The sequence below is a fragment of the Homalodisca vitripennis genome, chromosome 6, assembly GCF_021130785.1.
Source record: "Homalodisca vitripennis isolate AUS2020 chromosome 6, UT_GWSS_2.1, whole genome shotgun sequence".
In the NCBI taxonomy this organism is placed as follows: domain Eukaryota; kingdom Metazoa; phylum Arthropoda; class Insecta; order Hemiptera; family Cicadellidae; genus Homalodisca; species Homalodisca vitripennis.
The window spans coordinates 15,048,857-15,070,961 of NC_060212.1; the positions used below are offsets into that span (position 1 = coordinate 15,048,857).

General features: G+C 40.3%; 1 protein-coding gene across 7 annotated transcripts in view; it reads left to right on the forward strand.

Moving 5' to 3' along the window:
- The window catches only part of LOC124364131, a 199,112-nt gene that overhangs the window by 159,950 nt on the left and 17,057 nt on the right, over positions 1 to 22,105 (forward strand). For 3 of the 7 annotated variants that reach the window (XM_046819349.1, XM_046819351.1, XM_046819350.1), the window contains one exon: positions 18,331 to 19,320. The exons of 2 other annotated variants lie outside the window; for them this stretch is intronic. In XM_046819349.1, coding sequence (XP_046675305.1) covers positions 18,352 to 19,320 — 969 coding nt within the window. In that variant the 5' untranslated portion in view covers positions 18,331 to 18,351. Of the gene's footprint in view, positions 1 to 18,330; positions 19,321 to 21,702; positions 21,930 to 22,105 lie in introns of those variants that run through there. 2 more of the 7 variants (XM_046819353.1, XM_046819354.1) reach the window with 2 other exon arrangements.

Below are 22,105 nucleotides of genomic sequence, written 5' to 3' on the forward strand. Positions count from 1 at the left end.
CAGAAAATCCAAAGTTTAAACAAATTTGTCTTAACCTTGCCTGAAGAAGTGTACCAACTGAAAGAACAATAAAGTGTTTAAATTCTGTTACGTGCTTGGGTTTTTTACCAGCTTGTTTTCAAACATAACCTCAGCGATAAGAATGTGGAAACCCCACAGTTTTACAACTAACGCGTTAACTCCTTTTAATAAGTTATTTCTCTTTTCCAAATATAGTAAGTTTATAATACAATTGATACGGATATCCTATTGGGGTAACCTCTCCGTGGCGTAATAGCGGATTACGTAACAGTTACGTTATGGTGGGAGGTTGAACTTGATGACTTAAAGCGTGTAATTTGTAGTTGCACACTTTGCTTTACCTACGACTGTACTACATGTGGTTTTCCGATATTTCTGTATAGAAATGTGTTGGGGAAACAGGATTTTTTCCGGACATTTACCATCGTTCACTGAAACAAAAAATCAGTCCCATGAACGCTATGAACGATGGCAAATGTCCGGAAAAATCTTGTTTCCTCCACAATCCTTCCATCGTCAAAAATGAACTTCAAACAAAGAACTTTGTTAATAAACTGATATAACGGAATACTTATGGGCTCAACAAAAAAGTCTTTGTAAAGACCGAAAGAAAGCAATTGACGTGGCTACACGGTGTCCTTCGACCTTTTGACCCCATTCATACATCCCAACTATGTCCATATATGGTAGCCAATATGGCAGAGAATATCTACAAGCTGTCTTCCCAAGGCCCTTTGACCTTATGACCCCAAAATCAATAAAGATCTTCCTTGGACCTATAGAAAACTTTGTAGGTACCAAATTTTATGACCAAATTTCAAGGTCCTTTCTACCACGAGTGATCATATAGAAGGGCAGGCAGAAGACTCAGTTTTAAGAAAGTCATGACGCACTAATGTACCATTTTAGGGTCATTACATTTGAAGGCAGTTTTACATCGGTCTGTGACGCGTCTTCTGAATTCAACTGGTGTGTAGAGTATAACTAAACTCTCAGCTTCAGAGTTTGTCTACAAGGCATTGGCAAACAGTCGTGTATACAATAGTGTCAAGATATCACCTGCCTCTGTGTGCCACGTGTTTTCAGTCAAATGTGTCAAAAGTGATCGCTATTCCTAGTTTTCAATCTGTTATTATGCCACCAGATTTGGGATTGGCCCACCCTGACTAAATCATTGCGGAGGATTTGAGGTGATCGGTTACCGCGATGTTTTGCTATTTGATTCAACCAGAAGCAATGTAATTACGAGAAGAAAATCAGCATCGTGCCATTTAGGTGGTCCAATATTTTTAGCATTGAAACCAGTAAACTTTACTCTCACATCAGGAGTACAAACACAGGGAACATCAATTACGATCTCTTGATGGTGGCTCTTGGTGGTGATTGATGGATGGAGGAGCTTCACTGGAGATATTGCAGACCTTAGGATGTTGCGAGAGTTATTGCAGATCTCGGACAAGTCATCCAACATCTACGCTCTCACATTACCAGGTTAAACACAAGGGAACATCAATTACGGTCTCTTGGTTGTGTCTCTTGCTCGAGATTGATTGATGGAGGAGCTTCACTGGAGACATTGCAGACTTCAGGATGTTGCGAGAGTTATTGCAGATCTCGGACAAGTCATCCAACATCTACGCTCTCACATTACCAGTTAAACACAGGGAACATCAATTACGGTCTCTTGGACGTGTCTCTTGCCCGAGATTGATTGATGGAGGATCTTCACTGGAGACATTCCAGACCTCAGGATGTTGCGAGAAGTCATTGCAGATCTTGAACAACTCATCCAACATCTACGCTTTCACATTACCAGGTTAACATGGAGAACATCAATTACAGTCTCTTAGTCGTGTCTGTTGTTGGAGGGCTGGGTGCTTCTCGATTTTAAAATATTGTACAAGAATTCAAGTTAGACTAGTTGTGTAAATCTATATGCTGTTTTTGGAAAAAGAATATACTACAAGTTTAATATTTAGTTGCAAGTTTTGTTGTTTCCATGCACTTCCAATGGCTCATCGAGCTCAGCCAACCCTGCCAAGCCAAGTTACGTTAGCCAGCTCATTAGTAATACATTCCTATACAATTCCACAATGAAGAAGAATCGAGCAAGACTTGCAATTCCTGCAGTGTTATTGAGTTACCGTATTCAATGCTTATCTCCTTATTTTCTACATTTAGGGTCTACGTTTCGAGGATTGTAACCTATCCTCTTCGTCAGGTTTAAGGAAATGTAATGCAGATAAAATTACTTCAAACCTACAACATGCGGCAAGGGACTGTCACGAAAGAATGTATCACATCCAACAACATCTTGAAGACCAGGCAGGAGAAAATAGTGACTGTACATAAGCCAAGTGCATAAACACACGTCACACCCTCACAAGCGATAATGGATCACTAAGAAAAAATGTTGTCAGAATCTCGGCGTGTCATCTGAAACAATGAGACCGGAAGGCAATGTTCGGGGGGTGGGAGTTAGAGTTGTAAACTTTGTTGGTTTATCTTGGTTTGATTGTTAAAATAGAAAATAATATTGTTGATTTAAATACTACACCCTGTCTGGACTTGAGTAGACCTAGGATAAAAATATCCATGGCAAGAAACGGAGATAACCTTTGAATGCAGCAACATGAAATATCCGCATTTTGCCCCTCTAATTACTATATAGTGTCAAGGTTATTACAAACTGGCATGTGGAAGGCTCAAAGCACTAAACAATCTCAAAACAAACGTAGCTTGAATCATTGCAAATGTTGATTTACCTCCATTTCACCTACCTCTGAAACCTGACACTGTCAGAAGAGATAAAACAATTTACGACAAAGACATTCAAAGCGAACGTCTTGCAACATTTCGACATAAGAGACTCATAGACTACAAAAGAGTTCGCTCTACCAGCAGTGCGATTCAGATGAAGAGGTGTTTCCATTGTCTCATCAGTTGCACAACTGAGTGCATTTAGATGTTTCTGGCACGATCCAAAAGCAAGGTGGAGCAACCGAGTGTTCTACAAATAAAGTAGCTACGATGGGAAGGGTCGATTTAATGCAAATGTCTTTAGCTCCATTTCAGCTTCCGCTTAGTGTGAGATTTCAGATGATGCTCGAAGCAGAAAATGAAGTAGAGCTAAAAGTCAACATTTGTTGCATCAATCTCAGAAAGAAAGTTGCTGGACAATTAAAACAATACCGACTTTCATCCTGCAGTGTACCTGTGTGCATAATTAACAGGGATTTTACTGCTTCTAATTGATGACGTTAGAAATGCAGTGTACTGTATCCATGATGAACGTCATTCAACGATAAGTAGCACACAGCATATGTCTTTGTTTGAGGTAGAGTATCGTGCTAGTCGTGATATTTCAACAGAACGAGGCTGATGGTCCTCTCCAGACCATGTTACGAGACTGGTGACTGAAGTTTATCAAGTAATCGTATGGGTTGTGATAAGACAAGACTATCTGTTGACATTGATTTTTGTCATTTAGATATTGTTTCGAGAGCCGTTCTTGAGCTTGCCTTGCGACTCAGAATAAGGAGCCATTTCGTTGAAATTTGCTGATGATGTTTTACATTTCGCATGGTATTAAGCATTTCTGCAAGATCGGGTAGAAAAAGGTGCTTCAACTATCCGGCCTAAGACTGATTTATATGTGGTTTTGCTTATTGTTGTAGCCTTTTCTGTAGGTGAGCTTAATGGTATGAAAGGCTGGAGGTATAGAATTCCCTGGTTTAACACAGCATAGTTATTCTTGATAGGAATGCAATCTGAGATTCCAAGATTTTTTTGTGAAGATTGGCTTTTCAAACACTTCTTCTGTTTCCAATCATAGTCATAGAAACTTATTCCGTGAGGTGTAAGTGAATCCTATAAGGAGTAGCGAACGTAATTGTGTTCTGAACGGTGAAAGTTATGGGCTCTGAGGAATATCTGGTGAGGAATTGCCAGTTTTGATAGCATCAGAAGACATTAATAGATGTAGCCATTAATATTCGAACTCCATTGTTGTTACAATGCCTCATATGTTGTATAAACACCTCATATGGATTACTGCAGAAATAAGTGGCTAAATGATACACATTCATATCTTGTAATCACTAATATAACTACATTTTCACAAAATTTTGATTTCCATAATTAGAAATTTCTGACAAAGACGCTAAACGTACGGTGGCTGCAATAGAAGAAAATAGGGCATTCACGGTAGCTGATCTGTTATCTGAAACCTTTATAAATTCATAGGACTCTTCCACAATGTAGGTCTTCAGCGTGCAAAGCACAATTTTGAGAGATTGGAGAACCAACATAGGACTAACTTTTTTCGGTGTAGGATATTGTGCGATCATAGGATAGGGAAGTCAATCTCTAACTGAATAATAATGGGGTTTCTTCCCATCAAAAGGAGTAATAGGTGGGTAAAAGGTGCAGTAGATCAGCAAAATAATAAACCGACAACATATGCCGCCTGCATCATCAGTTTTGTGCCGGTCAATTAATATTCCATTAGGCAGTATCTGGCTTCCTTCAAAGATATGAAGGGTATCTTCATGAACCAGGACAAATGTCTTTTCTAAAGCTCGTGGAGTTACCCAATATGGTTCAAAGCGGACCAGTTAAAAATAATTGGTATTCTTCAGTACCGTTCTAATAAGAATTTTGTGTACTTTTTAATACTGAAAACTTTCCATGGGATGACACATCAAAGATGTATGGAGATAACTGATGACGTCATATGTCTGAAACCAAACTGGAGTGGTGAGATTTAGATCAGTCACCATGATGAGTAGAACATTCGAGGATTCAACTTTGGACAGCTTTATTCAGAGTAACCCTTAAAACTGAATTCTTCATCAATTACACACACACACACACACACACACACACACACACAGAGTCAATTAAGACACTGATAAATAAATTATATTTACAGTCTACAGAATCAAAAAACTGTCTTAACTTGCAATTCACGAAAGCAAAGATAAGTATTTTACACCTATCGGTGGAAACTAGCGGTTCATTACAAGAAGAAAGGCAAAGCAAACTGTGGTGAACTAATTTGACTGGTACATTACTAAAGAAATCTGTAAAATATTTAAGCCACTGATTTTTCTATTAATCCATTACTGCAATTAAACCGAAGAGTATCAAACTGCGTATGGTGTAATCGTTGAACACATCCCAGTTATTGCAGCTCTGATCACAGATGTTACTTGGCAAGAAATTCCAAAGGATTCAAAACCAGGTGCAGCCATGATATTTTGAAATTGAAGAACAAGGACATCAATACTCTTCAGTCGGTTAATTATGATGACATCATTGTTTACCGATGTCTTTCAACGCAAGTTCAGTTGACACGTCATAAGAGAGTCAATCATTGGCACTTGCTCATGTATCAGTATACAACTGCAATGTTTGGACAATCTGTGACTAATGACGGCTTGTCGATTGATAAACATTGCTCTGCAGTCTACCACGTCCATTGTGAGCAGCCCAGTGTTTGTGGCGACCCTACGACACAACCGTAGCTTGAAAGGTTACTGTAGTTGTTCTGAAGTATATAAAAACTTAGTGTATCATAATGGGTGTCGAAAGAAATACTAATCATTGATGAAACTGTGTGAAGTTGGAATGCAAGTCTTCAAAATTATGATGAAATTGACTTTGCATTAGCGTATGGACATTTGTGATTCTGAAGTATTTTTAGTACGTCACTGAATAATTCTGAATTAACTGAATATTCATCTCAAAATATTCTGAGATTTCCCAGCAGAATACGCTTATGAACTCAAATTATTAAGTTTTCATCTTGGACCTAACCTCAAACGGGAGTCACCTATTAGTCATCTCTGAAAACGTCGCTTTTCAGCAATTTTGCTCTAAAGCGCCTCTCTGGATTTGCCTCCGAGGAAACGCTGAGTATTTCCAAAAATTTTAAATTGACCTACAAATCACATTAAAAACCAAATGTTCAAATAATTTAAGAAAATTTTTCACGATGTCCTGATTGGTAGGGAATGTTCGACAGTATAGATACCATGTAGCAGAGGTGGGGGTGGCAGGTTTGTGAAGACCAATTATTTCTAAAGTTCGAGCAGATTGTTTCTTGATAATACTAAATCGCACTAATTTATGTATCAGATGACTTGTGGAGAAAATGTGTATGAATGTTTAATTGCACCAATAAATATATTTTATTGTTATTATCAATCTGACCTTAAGTCTTGTCTTTGTTCTGTTTTTATTTTGCTTTGCTGGTAGATAAAGGTTGATAGGAATTGTATTGTACAGTTTTTGTTTTAGTTATGGTTGCATGCTTTATTTGTTTTTTAATATAATTCAATATTTTTAGAAATATAAATTTAATAAAATTCTTTCTCTGTGAGATGTGGTTGTATGTAATCCATATTAGAACCTTATGGTTATAAACTTCTGCAAAAAACAAATTTATAAGTTATTTCCCATTTGTCTCACTTAATACGGTACCTAAATAATTATACTATGGGCGTAAAATGATTTGACAAATCGTAATTTGTCTTATGGTAAACCATTCCTCCAGGACTTCCAGAAGTCCAAGGACTGCGACTCTTCCGTTAAGGAAGTCGCTTCCTCAAGATTAAACTACGATGTCACTTTAAAGATTTACTAAAATTCCATTTATAAAGAATGAAATTTAGAGCTGTATCTTACTCCACCCTCCCTAATGGATGATGTAAATTGTATCACTGCACAACTGCCGATAGACTCAGCGCAGGCCAAGAAAGGTGAGGCGGTTGACGTCTCGACCCACGTTGCGCTTTACGTCATCAGTTAAGTTCCATCAAGGACCGTATTAGCTGTGCCATCATCTCTGACATAGTTCCAAGCTGGGTTGCATCATCGCCTGAGTGCTTGCCTTGGCAGGTGCAATAGCTGCAGACAACACTCGAGGTGGGCATGTCTTCGACGTGACATCCTTTGATAGTATTTAGGAAAAATAGTTTTTTGATAAAACGAGAAAGTCAAAAGCTGAGTTTACGGTCGATGGATATTCAGGCCCACCAAAGGAGAACTCATTTTGAGGTTAGTTAATTCGTTGAGTTGGAGCGGGAATCTTGCTTTGGCATACTAGTATTATCTTCAGTAATTTGCATTCTTCTTCTGTCTCACTAAACCACCGCTATCCGATACACTAGACTGTTCGTGGGTGTAATTCAAAATTATTAGTAAAGGGTTGGATGATTTGTAAATTTTTGATAAAAATTGTTTACGTCGTTGATTTATTTGGTGTAGAAAAGAGCCTCTTGTTTATCTTGGCGGCATGGAATTTAAAAATTATGATTTCGGGTGTATCAAAGACCACCCTATCGTGTCCACTCAGATTTCCGGTAACACTGTGACTGATAATCTGGGCAAAGGATCTAGTATGTTTAAAGTTAGTTTTTTGGGAGTGGAAGAATTGTGGAAGAAACAGGATTTTCCGAACATTAAAATTGTTCAGTGGTAGTAGAAATCAGTAACTCATGCAGTTACAGTTGGATGGTGAAGAATTGGAATTGGTTACAAGATCTGATCGGACTATCCATCCAGAAAATATACGATCAAAAGCTCCATGGTACGGATTCTATATGAATTGTTTCAGCTTTATTATGACTGATCATAATTAATTTCACTGAGATGGTTTTATATTGTATTTCCCAGTACAACACAAGTTTGACGAACATTTAACCAAAGTCCGATGTAGATTTGTCTTTAATTGGGAGGAGGATTTCGGAATAGTTGAACGTAGCATCCGGGCTGTGCAATATCCAACCGAGATCCCAAACTATGAATAACGACGCCAACGGATGACCAGGGCACGCAGGGCCGGGCGGCGTTCCATAATTTATCTGGCGAGAGGCTAGCTAGCAGCGGCGGGCGCTGCTCGAGCCAGAGCACGGAGATCAATACAGTACGGGGCTGCAGCTCTGGTACTGTGGGCCGCCAGCGCCAGCAACCACAGCCCTTGCCCTATGCGATGCGTCACTTTTTTATCCTATGCGTCATGTGGTGTTTCCCGTGGACTGTCTGGCGCACTCATTCTTTCTTGTACATCCCGTTAACTGTACAACTATCATGTGGTACCATTTATTTCTCACGGACTTGCAAACTGTATTTACGTGATTTTATTTGCTTTATCAGTACACCACGTATTTTTCAGAATAGATAACGCAACACTAAGATAACGCTATCTAATAACTGTTCAGGTATGGAGATAAACTATCAGTCTTGCAGGACGAGTGCAGATAAAAGCCAGACCTTTGCAGATAAGTTAGTCCTGGCCAACATACACCAAGATAATGAGTTGCTGATGATTTTCCAGAAACTTTTGGAAGATCCACTATCATTCTCGATCAGCAGAAATTGTTTCTAGTGGATTTATTAAATCCAATTAGTTGTTATTTGTTTTCAAGTGCACTAAGATGGCATTTACTGTTCAGGGGCAAAGATGAACAGTCTTGCAGGACTTACGAGTGCAGATAAAGTTTCCTGCAGAAAAACTATTGCAGATAAGTTAGTCCTGGCCAACATATACCAATATACTCGTAATGTGTTTTTGGTGATTTTCCAGAAACCTTTGAAAGACACTTTTGGATTTATTAAATCCACTTCGTTTTTTTTTTTTTGTTTTTAGAGTATTACCACTAAGAGAGCGTTTTACCAGAACAAACTGAGTAACTCTGTCCAATCCACCCACATAGAGGTCTCGGTTGCCACTCAATATTCAAAACCTTTGAACTGTATCCCTCCCTTGAATATCCTTCACACAAAGACTGCCTCTAGAGTTTCAAGATTCTCTCCCTCCCTTGGTTCTCCGTGAGGGGTTGTTTGTAGTTCCCTCCCCGGCTCCCGTTAGAGTTAATTGGAGCTTTCGCATGGAATTTGCCGTTTCTAAACTCTCCGTCCCATGACCTACGAGGAATTCGTATACTACACTTCCAACGGCCTTCCTGGGTCTTAAAAGGAAGACGACTGTTTTAAGGATGATTTGATACAATAACTCGCTGGAATTGTTTCCCAGTTCTGCCTGAGTGTGCACGAATTCCTAGGATGCCCTGGATTCTCCTAGAACCGCTCTGACTATCTCTGAATGAGAAAAGGATGGCGTTCGTTTCCTAGCAGAATTCCACCTACCAACTCGAAATCTACAAGATAGTTGCCATCCAAACTGAGGGATACCCTTGGTTTGTTGTATTTGGGATGCTCATTAAACGCATTTAGACTAACTGAGGTACATTCAAATAAGAACAGTTCACTGAGACTTCCAAATAATTTTTTGTTTCAATTCTACAATTTTTATATAGAACTAAAAGGTATTTAATACACTTATCCGTTATTTTTATCCCCAACTTCTGTTGTATTAATACAAAATTCTTTGGCGTGCTCCTATGCTTTACACATAATATGAATTTTTTGTTGAAGAGGCAACATCCATAATATTATAGCCATATAATTTTTAGTTTATATTAGGGGTCTTTGTATTAAATTTATAAGTATTCTTCAAAGTAGTTAAATGGATTTGCTAAAAATAATTATCTACCAGCCTTGTCATATATTAGTTACGTCCATGAAGCTAAACTTTGTCTCTTACAACTTCCACTATCATGTGTGATTTACCAGTCTTTAAGATGACCGGACCGGACTCCAGTCATATCGTCAAACATTCTAACCTGTAACGAATTCTAGATTATTATATCTCAAAGCGTGCTGTGGATAACGCCATATTTAAATTCGTCTGCTATTATTGTAACATCTATTCCATTCCTATTAAAACGTTTATATAAGGATTCTAGCGGAGTAATTAAAAGTATTATAGCGGAGTAATGTATACACGATTACTCTGATATTGCTTTCAAGTATTACGATTCTGTCGGTGAACCGATCCAGACTATGAGGATCTTTCATCCTGAGGAAAGAGGGGGGGGGGGAAGTAACCTAGCAAATACCACCCCTTAGTCATAACCTTTACCTAAGTCTTAAACTGGGAAATCCAAGAAATGTAAACATTTTTTTCGCGCCAAAAATTATTACTTTTCGTAGGATTTACATATTTTTCACATCTGGTTGGTGGATAGGGGGTAGCCTTTTATCTATATACGCCGCCGGTACATCGAAGACCAAGACAGTACAAAATAATCGAATCAGTTTCAGTCTTCGTCAAATGCAGTATTGATGACATATGACAAACATCACCAGTAGCGTACCTAAAGGAGGACATGGGGGAGTTACTGGGACATCGCCTCGAAACCCTCTCCCTCCCCAAATTTTGATGTATAAAATGTTTCCATATCACATATTTTTTTCTATCCCTCAGTATTCCTTTTGTCCCTGTAAAGTAACCCACTTCCTCCAAGGACGTAGTCACCGAGGGGATTCATGGGGTCCGGACCCCCCCTCAAATTTTCAATTACTTTTTATTACTATTCAAAAACTATTATTATTATTTAAATAATTCAGTATTACTGACACGTACTACAGAAAGATCGTTCTCAACAAAGAAACGGGTCAAGAACTTTTTAAGGCGCATTAAAATAATAAACAATATGGCGCCTTACTCTCTGTCCACTACGGGAAAATATCAGTTGTCTGGACCCCCCCCCCCAACTCCCCTGCCTTCCTCCTCGAAACACTTCCTGGTACACCACTGGGCACCTTCATCAATACAATATTATCCTTTTTTTCTTTGGTTGTATTTAACAAATAAAAGAAGGCAACCATGGTTGTATTCCGAGCAGTGGGAGTAACAAGGTGCATTTCATATCTTACGGTGCCTCAAGACCTTCTTAAACGAACGCAGCGCAACCAAGAAGATGAAGACGCCTTAACGCCGAGCGGTAGCGAAGAATTTTTTAAAGCGCCGCCGCAGCTGACATAACTTCCAGCTGATCCTATCCATCAACAAACATCAACTACTTCAGTCTTTAATGTGGCCGTGCAAGAATGTTTTCCTTTCATTAGATGTGATTCTTAATGTATTGTTACTATATAGCATCTTATTCAGTGAAGGTAATTACAAATTGTGAGTATAAGTTGATAACTATTATAACAGTTAGGAATAGGAATGTATGCGTAGTGTCCTTTTATTTATGCCCAGTAACAGAAGGTTGTAACTGTGCCTTGTTTTGGTATTCGTGCTGGTAAATATAAAAAACAAGGTTAACCCTTTGAGTGCCAAGTATTTAGTGGGTGTACTGAAAAGTGCCAGCCCTCTTGATGGCATTTTGCGAAGTTTCAGTAAAAAATTTACAATTTTTTTCTCTGGAAACTCTGCCTAGTTAACATAAAATAACAAAGTTACCATAAAATTAAATTTAGGAATACCAAAAATGGACTTACCTAAAAAAATCCAGGATTTATTTAAATTTCATTTTGTAACCAAGTTATCATTACTAAAACATGCATGTCCTTTTCTTTGTCCATAATCACTGGAAAGGGTATTCAATTGTCTATGAATCTTGAAAAATGTACAACATTATCTTCAATAATGAGTGAGTTATACAACTGTAAAAAATTAATGGCACGTTGTTTTTGGAAGCCATGTCAACCAAAAATGTTTATATCTGATTCTAGATTGATTTTCGTTAAAATCGATTGATCGGAAGTGTACTATAACGATTTATTTGGAAAAGAACAGTTTTTCACGAACAATGTAATATGGTGTTAGTTTAAAAATATAAAGTTTTCGATTTTTAGTGATTTTTTCTCAAACGTCCGGTAAAATCGGACGTTGGCACTTTTCGGACAACTTTTGACGTACGTTGGCATTAAAAGGGTTAATGGAGATGTTTTTGGTGAAAACCCCCTACTTCTTTACTATATCGGCTACGGAAATGTTTTCGTGACCAATCTTTTCTCTCTGTGTCAAAAGTTCATCTCTCTGTGACGCGCGAATTGACTCGGAAGAATTGTTACTGGTCCGTATATATAAAATTGGCAAATAAGTCGTGAAATTGTTTGTTCTTCAGTCTCAGGCAACATAATTCTGGTTCAGCGAGTGAGATAGAACTCCCGATTAGAGAGAGAGCCTACTCGAGTCCACCAAAGGGTCGTTTGAGACGGACCGCATTTCTGGCCGACAGCCCACGCAGCGGACTCCGGAGGTTATTTCAGGCCACATACCGTAGCGATCCTGGCAGCTATGACGCGAATGCTTTGGGTGGGAGGGTGTCTCTATCCCGCATCCTGTCGGCCCACCCCCAGGCCACCCTCTCCCCGAGCTCCCTGACCTCTCACTGGCTCTAGCATTATCGTTACCCCGTTATACCGACCCTGCTCTGTAGGCTTCCTCTACTTTCACTGTCACAATGGAGGAATTTCTCCACAGGAAATTCAATGCTCTTGGAAAGGAATTCACTAATATCAAGAATTCATCCTTTTTCGTTCTCCAAAGGAAGTTCTAATAAAGGATGGCAAACTACATCCTTAATCAGTCCAAATATTTGAGAAAACTATCATAAATAATTGTTAGCTTTATCCTCCTGCAGAAGAAAATGAATAAGTTCGTTCTTCACCCACAATGTTCGTACAGGATGAGCTACATCATTGAATCGCGAACCAAGTGCACGAGAATTGTTTTATTGTAAAATCAATCAAATACCCCAATTACTCAAAAGTAATCAACATTTAACGATTACAAGATAATTCCTCCTGCAGAAAAAGAAATGAATAAGTTCGTTCTTTACACACAATGTTCTTTAGCGTACTCGTACAGGACAATTACAAATCTTAATGTAAAATCAATCAAATACCCCTATTACTCAAAAGTAATCTACATTTAAGATCATTCGGTGAAATAAGAGCCCTGTCTTTGAACTTCTTTGGACGAAATAGTAGAAAATAGTGTTCAATAGGCAGTTTCCTTCTGGTAACGTTATGTTTAGGTCTTCTATTGTGTATCAAATGTATAATTTCGGTAATTAAAATTACACCTTTTTAAAACTAGCGTCAGAAAATGTGCACGTGAGTTGTTTTGGATATTTTTAATTGGACAGAGGCGGGCTTCAATCATGTCACTCAGTTCCGACACGAAATTGGCGGGGGGACGATCGTACACTCCCCTAAAGAAGTGGAAAAAGCTGGAAATGCGAGGTAACCAGAGGGAAAATATGAATGAAAGCGATTTGTGCAAAGGGCGGTTGAAGGGTGGAGGCGTATCTGTGGTGAGGAGGGGGAGGGAGGGGGATGGAACTTCGGTGTGACAACGGATTGCCTCCCGGAAGATATCGACATCAGCTTACAGAACATGCCATCGTCCTTTATCGGACGTCCTCCCCTACTGCTGCCACGACCCTGTAGGAATACTTCGGCTCTGTAAAAAATAAGGGGAGGAAGAAATGCACATCGATATCTGCTGTCACCTGGAATACAATTTTTGCTAACCTCTAATCAGACTATTATGTCCACAAGGCAATTAAATATAACCAGCTCCTCTTTTAGGAACTTTACGATCTAACCCAAAGTGAGAAAACCCATAAACCCATATTTTTTAATGGCATATGCGCTGAATATATTATTGATAGACAAACAGCACATCACAATAAGTATAAAAAAGTAGCATTTTTGTTTAAAATTAGGGCGGAATTCAATGGTAATCTCTCATTAAATTCGAAAGGTGTAGTGTTTTTTATTCAGCTGTATATGGAATCTAATATTGGCAAGAAATAAAATTCTAGATGCCCTTACAGTGATAACAATTATAGATTAATGTATATTACATTTATGGTAATGATTATCTGGAGAGGCATTTTCTTCCTGGAGATGCTAACAGGACTTACGATGAATTGGTAGACATACCTAAGTTGTAAGTCGTATTCCGCTAAAATTACATCAGCTGAGTTATATTCCGGGTTTAGTTTCCTAAAATGATGTTCTCTTCGTATTTTGCTCATCGTGAGAGATCGGTTTCTCATTTCTGGGAGATCGTGTTCAAGGACGCCTTCTCTACTTTTCTGCGACACGTCCGTCCTGGCGTTTTTCTACAGCAAGGCCAACCTCAGAAGGACGCGCTCTGTCGGAATACAGGCCAACATCTTCTTCGGTTGCGCAACTTTGATTCCATACTCGTCATGGGCCGCTCCCCGTGCAGACGGTCATCGGTGATGTGGTGAAGTCAGGTTGACATCCATGACACGACCAGTGCGACCTTGGCCACGCCGAGACGGGCAGGCGCAAGTCCATGGTGGGTAGCCAGACGGCTGATGGCCTCAAGAGGTTAAGAGACCACACAGTGAGTGAGTGAGTGAGTGATTGAGTTGGCTGCTGGGGCGTAGCCATCGTCGCAATCTGTCTATGAGACATAGAACAACAGTAGTGAAAGATAGTACAAGAGTTCGGAAAATCACTAAAAATTTCCACTTTAACCCTTCCCAATTTTCCACGTAATTTATGACCTAAATCACAATTTTAGGCTCCGTTGCTTGCACACAGAACGTAACCAAGGCCGAAGAAGATAAGGATGGCGCGAGATGTAACGATTCCACTTTCGGCCACGTGACCTTTCCTCGACCTTGGGCTTTCTGTCTAGTGTTGTTTTCGTTATCTGCAGCAACCGCACTTCCGTTTCGTGTCTGCTTTGAAATACCTCGTTCTTTTCATGCATTGTAGGTTATGTTATCGTCTGTTATTATTGAATTGTCAGTTGCTCTTATTATATAATAAATTCTTATTATTTGTGTAATTTACTTTCTTTTCTACGTTGGAAAACTTTGGGTTTTGATTAAAAAGAATGTTAGCATTTTCTGACAAAACCGAAATATTCGATATTTAGTTTTATTAACCTCCTTTCCAGGCTTAACAAACACAAATACTTCGAAATGGGGTATTCTACTCGCGAGGAGAAAGCTAAAAGCGATGTTTTGGCAAACACGGGCTGCCGGTGTGCAAACAGTCAAATGAGAGGCCACCATCCAGTTTACACAAAAGGAAGGCTCGGCCCGGGTAGCCAAGGACGAAGGGTCTGCGGTCTTTAGAGGCCCACCAAGCCTGTCCGTCCGGTCTTGCAACCAGGATTTCGTCGGGTACGGTCGTTCTCGAGCGCTGAACTTGCGTAAGGTCGCCATTTAAGCGTGCGTAAGCAAAAATTGTACGTTTATCCAGCGCGGTACCTCGCGCAAGCTCCATACCGGTTGAAAGTGTTTGCGTGGACGAGTGTTATTGATATGGCATTGGAAGAGTTAGCGGCGCGACCAGCCAAGGTCACAGCCTGAGTGATAACACGAGCTGCTTGTGGCTGTGTAACACTTCACCAGCTGTGGCTGTCTGTGTAACACTTCACCAGCTGCGGCACTCTCGGCCCGCCTATACTTTGCCACGGCGGTGTCGACATCCTACTCGCACGTCACTGTGTCGTAGAAAACTGTGTTGGAGCCAACAACGGTCCTCCGTATTTCTTCCGATATATATATATTCATTCAGTACGTCACTCTTTGCAGTTAAATATATGTATGCATTCTCCAGAAGTAGCTCTATAAATAGCAGATTAAATTCATTAACCCAAATATTGTTGGAAATTAAACAGTGCCTTTGAACTTCTCACTGGTCGTAGACAAAATTCAGAGTGATTCATGCCAATCTGAGGCTACGCCTTCGACCGGACTTTTGCCCGTCTGCCAGCACGGAACACGCGATAAAGCAGGACGAATGAGTCCCAGGCTAGGCGAGGTGCACGCGGGGCTGCTCTGCTTTTTATAGAACTCTGCCAGCCCCTGCTCCCCTATCTGCGGACAGGACTGCAGCATTGATAGAGAGGGAGAGGAGGGGGGTCACCTCCCTGCTCGTTCTCGTTCTCTCTGCGATATTGAGCGCTTGAAAAAACTCCCGTCTGCACACGCTGCAGGCTTGCCTACGCTTCTCTGCTTTCAACCGCGGCACTGTGAGTCGTTGTCAGGGTTACAGGCGTGTGACGTCATTTCCAAAAGGTACAAACAAATCGTCGTCGGTTTGAAACGGAATGGTTCCAAGAAAGATTTGCCTCTAGTTAATTAGAAGAATCTAGCAGGATTAAGGTATAATGAGGTGATATTAAAAGATAATTAATTGGCAATAAAAATTGTGAAACAAAATTAAAATCATGCCACCTAGGTGAAACGCCATATTTTGAAAAATATAAAGCAATGAAAAATTTTTTGCTTTTATTAAGGATTTAAAATACCAATCCTACTTTTCCCGTTAATAGCTAAATTCTGCACATCGAAAGTTTAAGTACTTGTAACGTACATTTTGACATTCATCTCTTGCTTTTAGCATTTGAAAACATTGTTGGTAATCGTACGTGTTCTTCTAGGGTTCTCTAGAGTCCGAAATAGAATTTGTCAATCTTTACGTAAAACGTAAAAATAATAATAATGTTTACTATTCGCCTCACCTACCCCTACAATCGTTACGAGGCTATGAAAAGTGAGAAGAAAGAGCAATGGTCCGAAGTTGGAACCTTGCAGGCAACCCCTACTTGTCCCGTTAAATTCTGCACATCAAACGTTTAAGTACTGTCTTGTGACGTACATTTTTGACATCCGTGTCTAGTTTTTTTTTTTACTATTTGATAACACAGTTGGTAGTCGTGCGTGTTCTTCTAGGGTTCTCTAGTGTCCGAAATAGGTTTTATCAACCTTTACGTAAAAAATAATAACGTTAACTATTCCCCTCACATTCGTAACGAGGCTATGAAACGTGGGAAGAAAGATCAATGGTCCGAAGTCGGAACCTTGCGGGCAACCCTCTGGTTTTTCAATCTTCACTGAGTCGACCCAGCAGCCGAACAGAATTATGGGTGGTTACGGCTTTGGCCCGTATTTTTGGAAGTTCCCGGCAGCGAGTGAGGCTGAAGGCAGGTGTAGGCCGGCCTGGACTCGAAAGGCAGCATCTGGTATGCTGTTAACTACGCTTCGGTGATCAGTGCCGACATGGCCTACAGCCGTCGCTGCGGCCAGCACTCCGCCAGTCAAGTCGTTTGCGGTCAAGGATTCTCCGACTAGAATTTCTCGTTCTTGAGCAGATTCTGGGTAGCGAAATCGCCTCTCTGCTTTTTTGGAACGTTTCCTCTTGGCTCAATATTGGTGGTTGTGGTGGACCTTTATCAAACCGAACGTATTTTCCAGTCGGTTTGAATTCTGTCCTAGATTCGTTCTTTGTGGTTAATACCGTCGATGGTACAACAAAAAAAGCATAAAAGTGCAACCACGTTCCATCTTTATCAGCATGTTCCATAATTTGGATCCGTCAGAAGGGCCCAAGACATCTATTACATACTGAGTTGAATAAATAAACCATCTATATTATTAAAAGGATGTCGAATGTTATACGGAGATTTTAGGTTTCTAAAAATATATGTGCACTTTGTTGTTTTGAAATATATTTGAGTATAGAACTCTGCCCCACGGGGTTCCATAGTTCGAATGCTAATCTTATGAGAGTATTTTTTTAGTTTCAAAGAGCTGATTACTAAAACACGTGTCGCTTACTAAGACAATATTCTCAATCAAATAACTCAACTTAATATCAGCTCACTTCTGCACGATGAAATACACTCGTTATATATTAATTTTATTAAGTATATAAAATAAATTTAACAAAGCTATAACTATCCTTCAGTTTTTTACACTGAGCATGTCTGCGTTCCATAACGTTTTATAATCGTGCCTAATAGTTTTTAAAGATCTTCATATTTTAATTTTATATTCTATGAACAATAAAACAATATTTAAAATAATCCATTACATATTCCTTGCTTTAGTATAGAATTTTATACAGAAAATAATGTGTACGGAGATTAAACGTTGGTAGTTCACTACGATTAGAGGTCATACACAACAATCTAATTGTTTTATGAATACATGTTACATATAAACAATAAATATTTATCTGTGTAATATCTTTAAGATTTTTAATGTATTTAAGGTTCGCTTGTTTATATTGTATGATATGTGAAATGTACTTGAAAAGTTATTGTTTGAATATTAGGTTATGCTTAAAATAATGTTTATGCTTTATATTCGTCAAATTATGTGTATGGTGGTGGATTAGTGTGTACTCTGTAAATATCTTTTAGTTGTGTCCTTAATAAACCTGTCAAAACATTTCTTTCCGATTGTGTAGTGTATTTGGTGGTGGTGCTCTTGTCATACTATTAATTGTAAGGACTTTCTTCAGTTGCCTGTGCGAGTGTGTAGTAGAGATTAATCGTACTGTAGTTTTCCTCTTTGATGCATCATAAGTCGAAAGTATTGTTAGTGTTAACTTGTGTAAAATATACAATAGTTGCCAGAAAACTGACCGTTATATGGTGTTACACAGGTGAAAATCGGTTGAGAATAAATGGCAACTGCGACGGTGGTGAACGGAATAGACCACAATGGTGATGTGCCGTTCGAGTCAGAAGAGTACGACTTCCACGAAGATTCAGAAGCCTCCCCGGACCAAGCGGACACGACGGTCGACGACGACGGAGAGCTTCCGCAGTGCAAGATAAGGCGGAACTATGCCTGTCCGGAGTGCTCGTACTTCACCCAGAACCCCAGGTTCTTCCTGTACCATCTGAAGAACGTGCACAAACAGAAGATCAGGATATACGAGTGCCCGAACTGTCTGTACGCGTCCAAGCACAGCCAGAAGCTGCAGAGGCACGTCCAGATGGTCCACGCGATGGGGGGCGACAAGAAGAGGGACGCGGCCAAGTCGTCGCCGAAGCCTTCGCCACAGTACAGTCCTCCGGAAGAAGAAGAGGAGGAGGAGGAAGAAGAGGATGAGGACGTCGGGGACCCCAAAGAGAACGGGGAGAACCGCGCCCTTCCGGACAACAAAGTTTACCGCTGTCCCTCCTGTCCCTTCACCAGCCGCATGCAGACTCTAGTCACCCGCCACGAGAAGGTGGTCCACCTGAAGAAGAAGTTCTTCAAGTGCGTCAAATGCAACTATGTCACGCACATGAAGGCGAGGTTCACGAAGCACGTCAAGTACCACTCGATGCCGATGATCAAGTGCGAGATGTGCGACTTCAAGACGCCCTACAAGTGGAACCTCGACCGCCACATGAAGAACCACATGAGCGACGGCGCCTTCAAGTGTAGCCTGTGCAACTTCACGGCCGACATCAAGCAGAGTCTGACCGTCCACGAGATGAACCACCACGTCCCGCCCGTCGGCCACGTCGCCGGCAACAAGCGGAAGAACAGGGTCGGCGCGTCCGACCTGCAGGAGCAAGACGATGACGTCCCCGTCGACCACGACCGGGAGGACGCTGAACTCCTACGCCTCGAAAGGGAGGGTGAAATTCATCAAGCTCAGGTAGTCTAAAGCACGCACTTCCTTTATTGTGTTAATAACGCAAGCTGCCCTTAAAGTTGTGACGTATTTTAAATCCGTTAGTTGTATTTTCTGAAAATGTTGTACCGTTATTTAGTTGTATTTTATATAGTACATATTTTCGCAACCCTGTTAATATAAGTTATATCCGATGTTCTTGGAACTAAATTCTTGGCGGATTAATAACCTAATTGGCACGCGTATTAATGTTTTCTCTCGTAAACTTGGTAGTTGACCATCTTGCTGCCGAGAGACACCTCGCGAGCCATGTCCGCGAGTTCAACCGAGTCTTTGATTTCAACTTCGAGTCTCTGAGTTTGATTCTAACTGTGAGTACAACTTCTAATCTACTAATCTTCACTTTTTCCGACTACAGCTCCAATGTCGAGCCAAGATGCTGACACCCCCGCTTGTGAGTCGACATCACGTGAAGGGAAGTCGATTTTAAAGTTTTAGTAATTATTAAGTTCGTGTGCAAAATTCCCATAGAACATTGGAACCATTAGGCCCACACCCATGATATCGTTTAGTTCATTGTCACTCTATTTGGCAGGAACGTGGCAGTACATTATTTTATTTTCAACATCTAGAAGTGGTGCTTTTATGTTTATTTGCCACAGTTAAACATATACCTAAACTGTGCAAATCGAGTATTCATTACTTCGACCACAGCGGTACGCAACCCCATGTATTTCGTCCATTCGGTACAATGTATTTGTTCGAGGAGATTTACCAAAATTATCTTTATCTCTAGAAGAAACCATTTTTTATTTCGCTAATAAAAAAAACTAACGGATCAAAATGCTTACATACCTTTCACGCATGTGTTTACTAGGTTGAATGTTTTTTTTTTTTAGACAATTCCATTACCTACAACCTATTCTATGCGCTCAGGGAGATGTCACATTAATACATGAGAAGGCGTATCAGTAAAAGGGTTAAGACAATTTACGAACTAAATCAGGATGACCACAGTAGTCATTGCCAAATAAACCACATTCAAATGTGCCGGTAAACATGAAACGTTGGGAATCCAAGTTTTACCTGGGATCCGAACCATATTGGTACCGTATAGGTTCGATAATATTACCGTTCGCGGATGTCACGCCTAGCGTTTGTTCCAAGGTAACGCCATGATAACCGTCAAGGTCAAGGTGCTATCTGTCGCTTCTTGAAGAAACCAGCAACATCACTAATCATCATGCAAGAGACCGGACTCGTGTGTATTTGCTACGCCACTGTCACGCTTATGACAGTGCAGTATCTTCGTCCACTTTGATCCGCTACTCGAACAATGTGTTAACTTATGTGTTAAGATCAAACAGCGGCCACTGCAATGGCCAAGGACTCAAATAAACGTTGGCCCTCTTCCTCCTTCACTTGGATGCTGTCCAAATGGAGGTCCAAGTTGTGGGATTTCTAAAGCTTTGCTTCATTTAAACTCGGGTTTCTGCTTACGCCTAAATGCGTCTTTTCAAATAAATAGTATTCCTGCAATGCAACTTTTAGAACAGTGCAACCCTGTTGCAGGCTTTTAGTGCTTCGGTACAGAACATTTTTTTATTCCTTTTTAATTTAATTTAATAACGCCGAATTTCACCTGTTTACGACTAAACCCAAGTAGCTCAGTCGATAGTCAATCCCCGTTATCAGTCAGATTACTGCTTCCAATGTCAATAATGACTCAAGAACAGAATTGACCTTGGACGCGTTTTATTCTTGAGCAAGGTTTACACAGTGTTATATTTTACACTAAAAGGTGTAAGTGTTATATAGTAATAGATGTACTGGAGGTGTTAAGTGTATGAAGTTCACTAATTAATGCTGTTTATTAGTGCATTGATGTTTCACATAATTTATTAAACAGCGAGTTGTTGTCACGGTAAAGAATTTTGGTTAAAGGTTACACTGGAATCTGTAGACGATTTATTCTATTCTATTGCGATTCGAGACGAAGCCAAAATGTTATTATTGACAGCTATAATTATTTTAACAAATATCTAAAGACGGTTTTTACTAAACATTAAAATTGCGGTAGGTGCCAGCACATTACTGAAATCGATACTACGATGTTTTGCAAGAAGGGACCTTGACAAATTTTTGGTTTGCACCAGTGACTCCTCCAGACGGTATAAAAATCAACTGTTGTTTTAAGCTAATCGTTTATTACGATTTTCCTGGCGTGAAGGCGCCCAGTTTCTCGGTCGTGGAAGTCGACAAGTGTTGGTTTCTGACGGCCACTTAAGGCCTTCAGAAGGACCGAAGTGCGCGGACTTTGAACCCACAGCGCGGGCGACTCCCACGATAACAGCCTGGTCGAGCGCAGCGACAACGGCTCGGGTGGCAGGCTGGTAGTGTGCCGCCATCTTGCATTCTTTAGGTGCCGAGCGTCTGAGTCGGAGCGCTTGACGTTGACGTCGCTGCTTCTTCAGTGTTAAACGAGGACTGTGGAAGAGGCGTTCACGCCGCGCTGTGTTGTGCAATGGTTAGTTCAGGCACGGTGTAGAACTGTACGTTCCTTCCGGCTAGAACTGTACGTTCCGACCTTCTCGTCTCGGCACGCAGACATCGTGTCCTCGTCTGGCTGGTAGGTAGGTTAAAGTCTCTCTTTAGTGCATTAAATTGTAAGCAATCCACAAGGAGGAGTTTTCAAGGAGGTGGAGTCGCAACACTAATTTGATTACAGAATGGGTGTTTTCGAAACGTGGCACGTATGGTCTTTGTTAATACCCTTCTTATCCAGTTGAACAACGCGACGTCGTCGTAG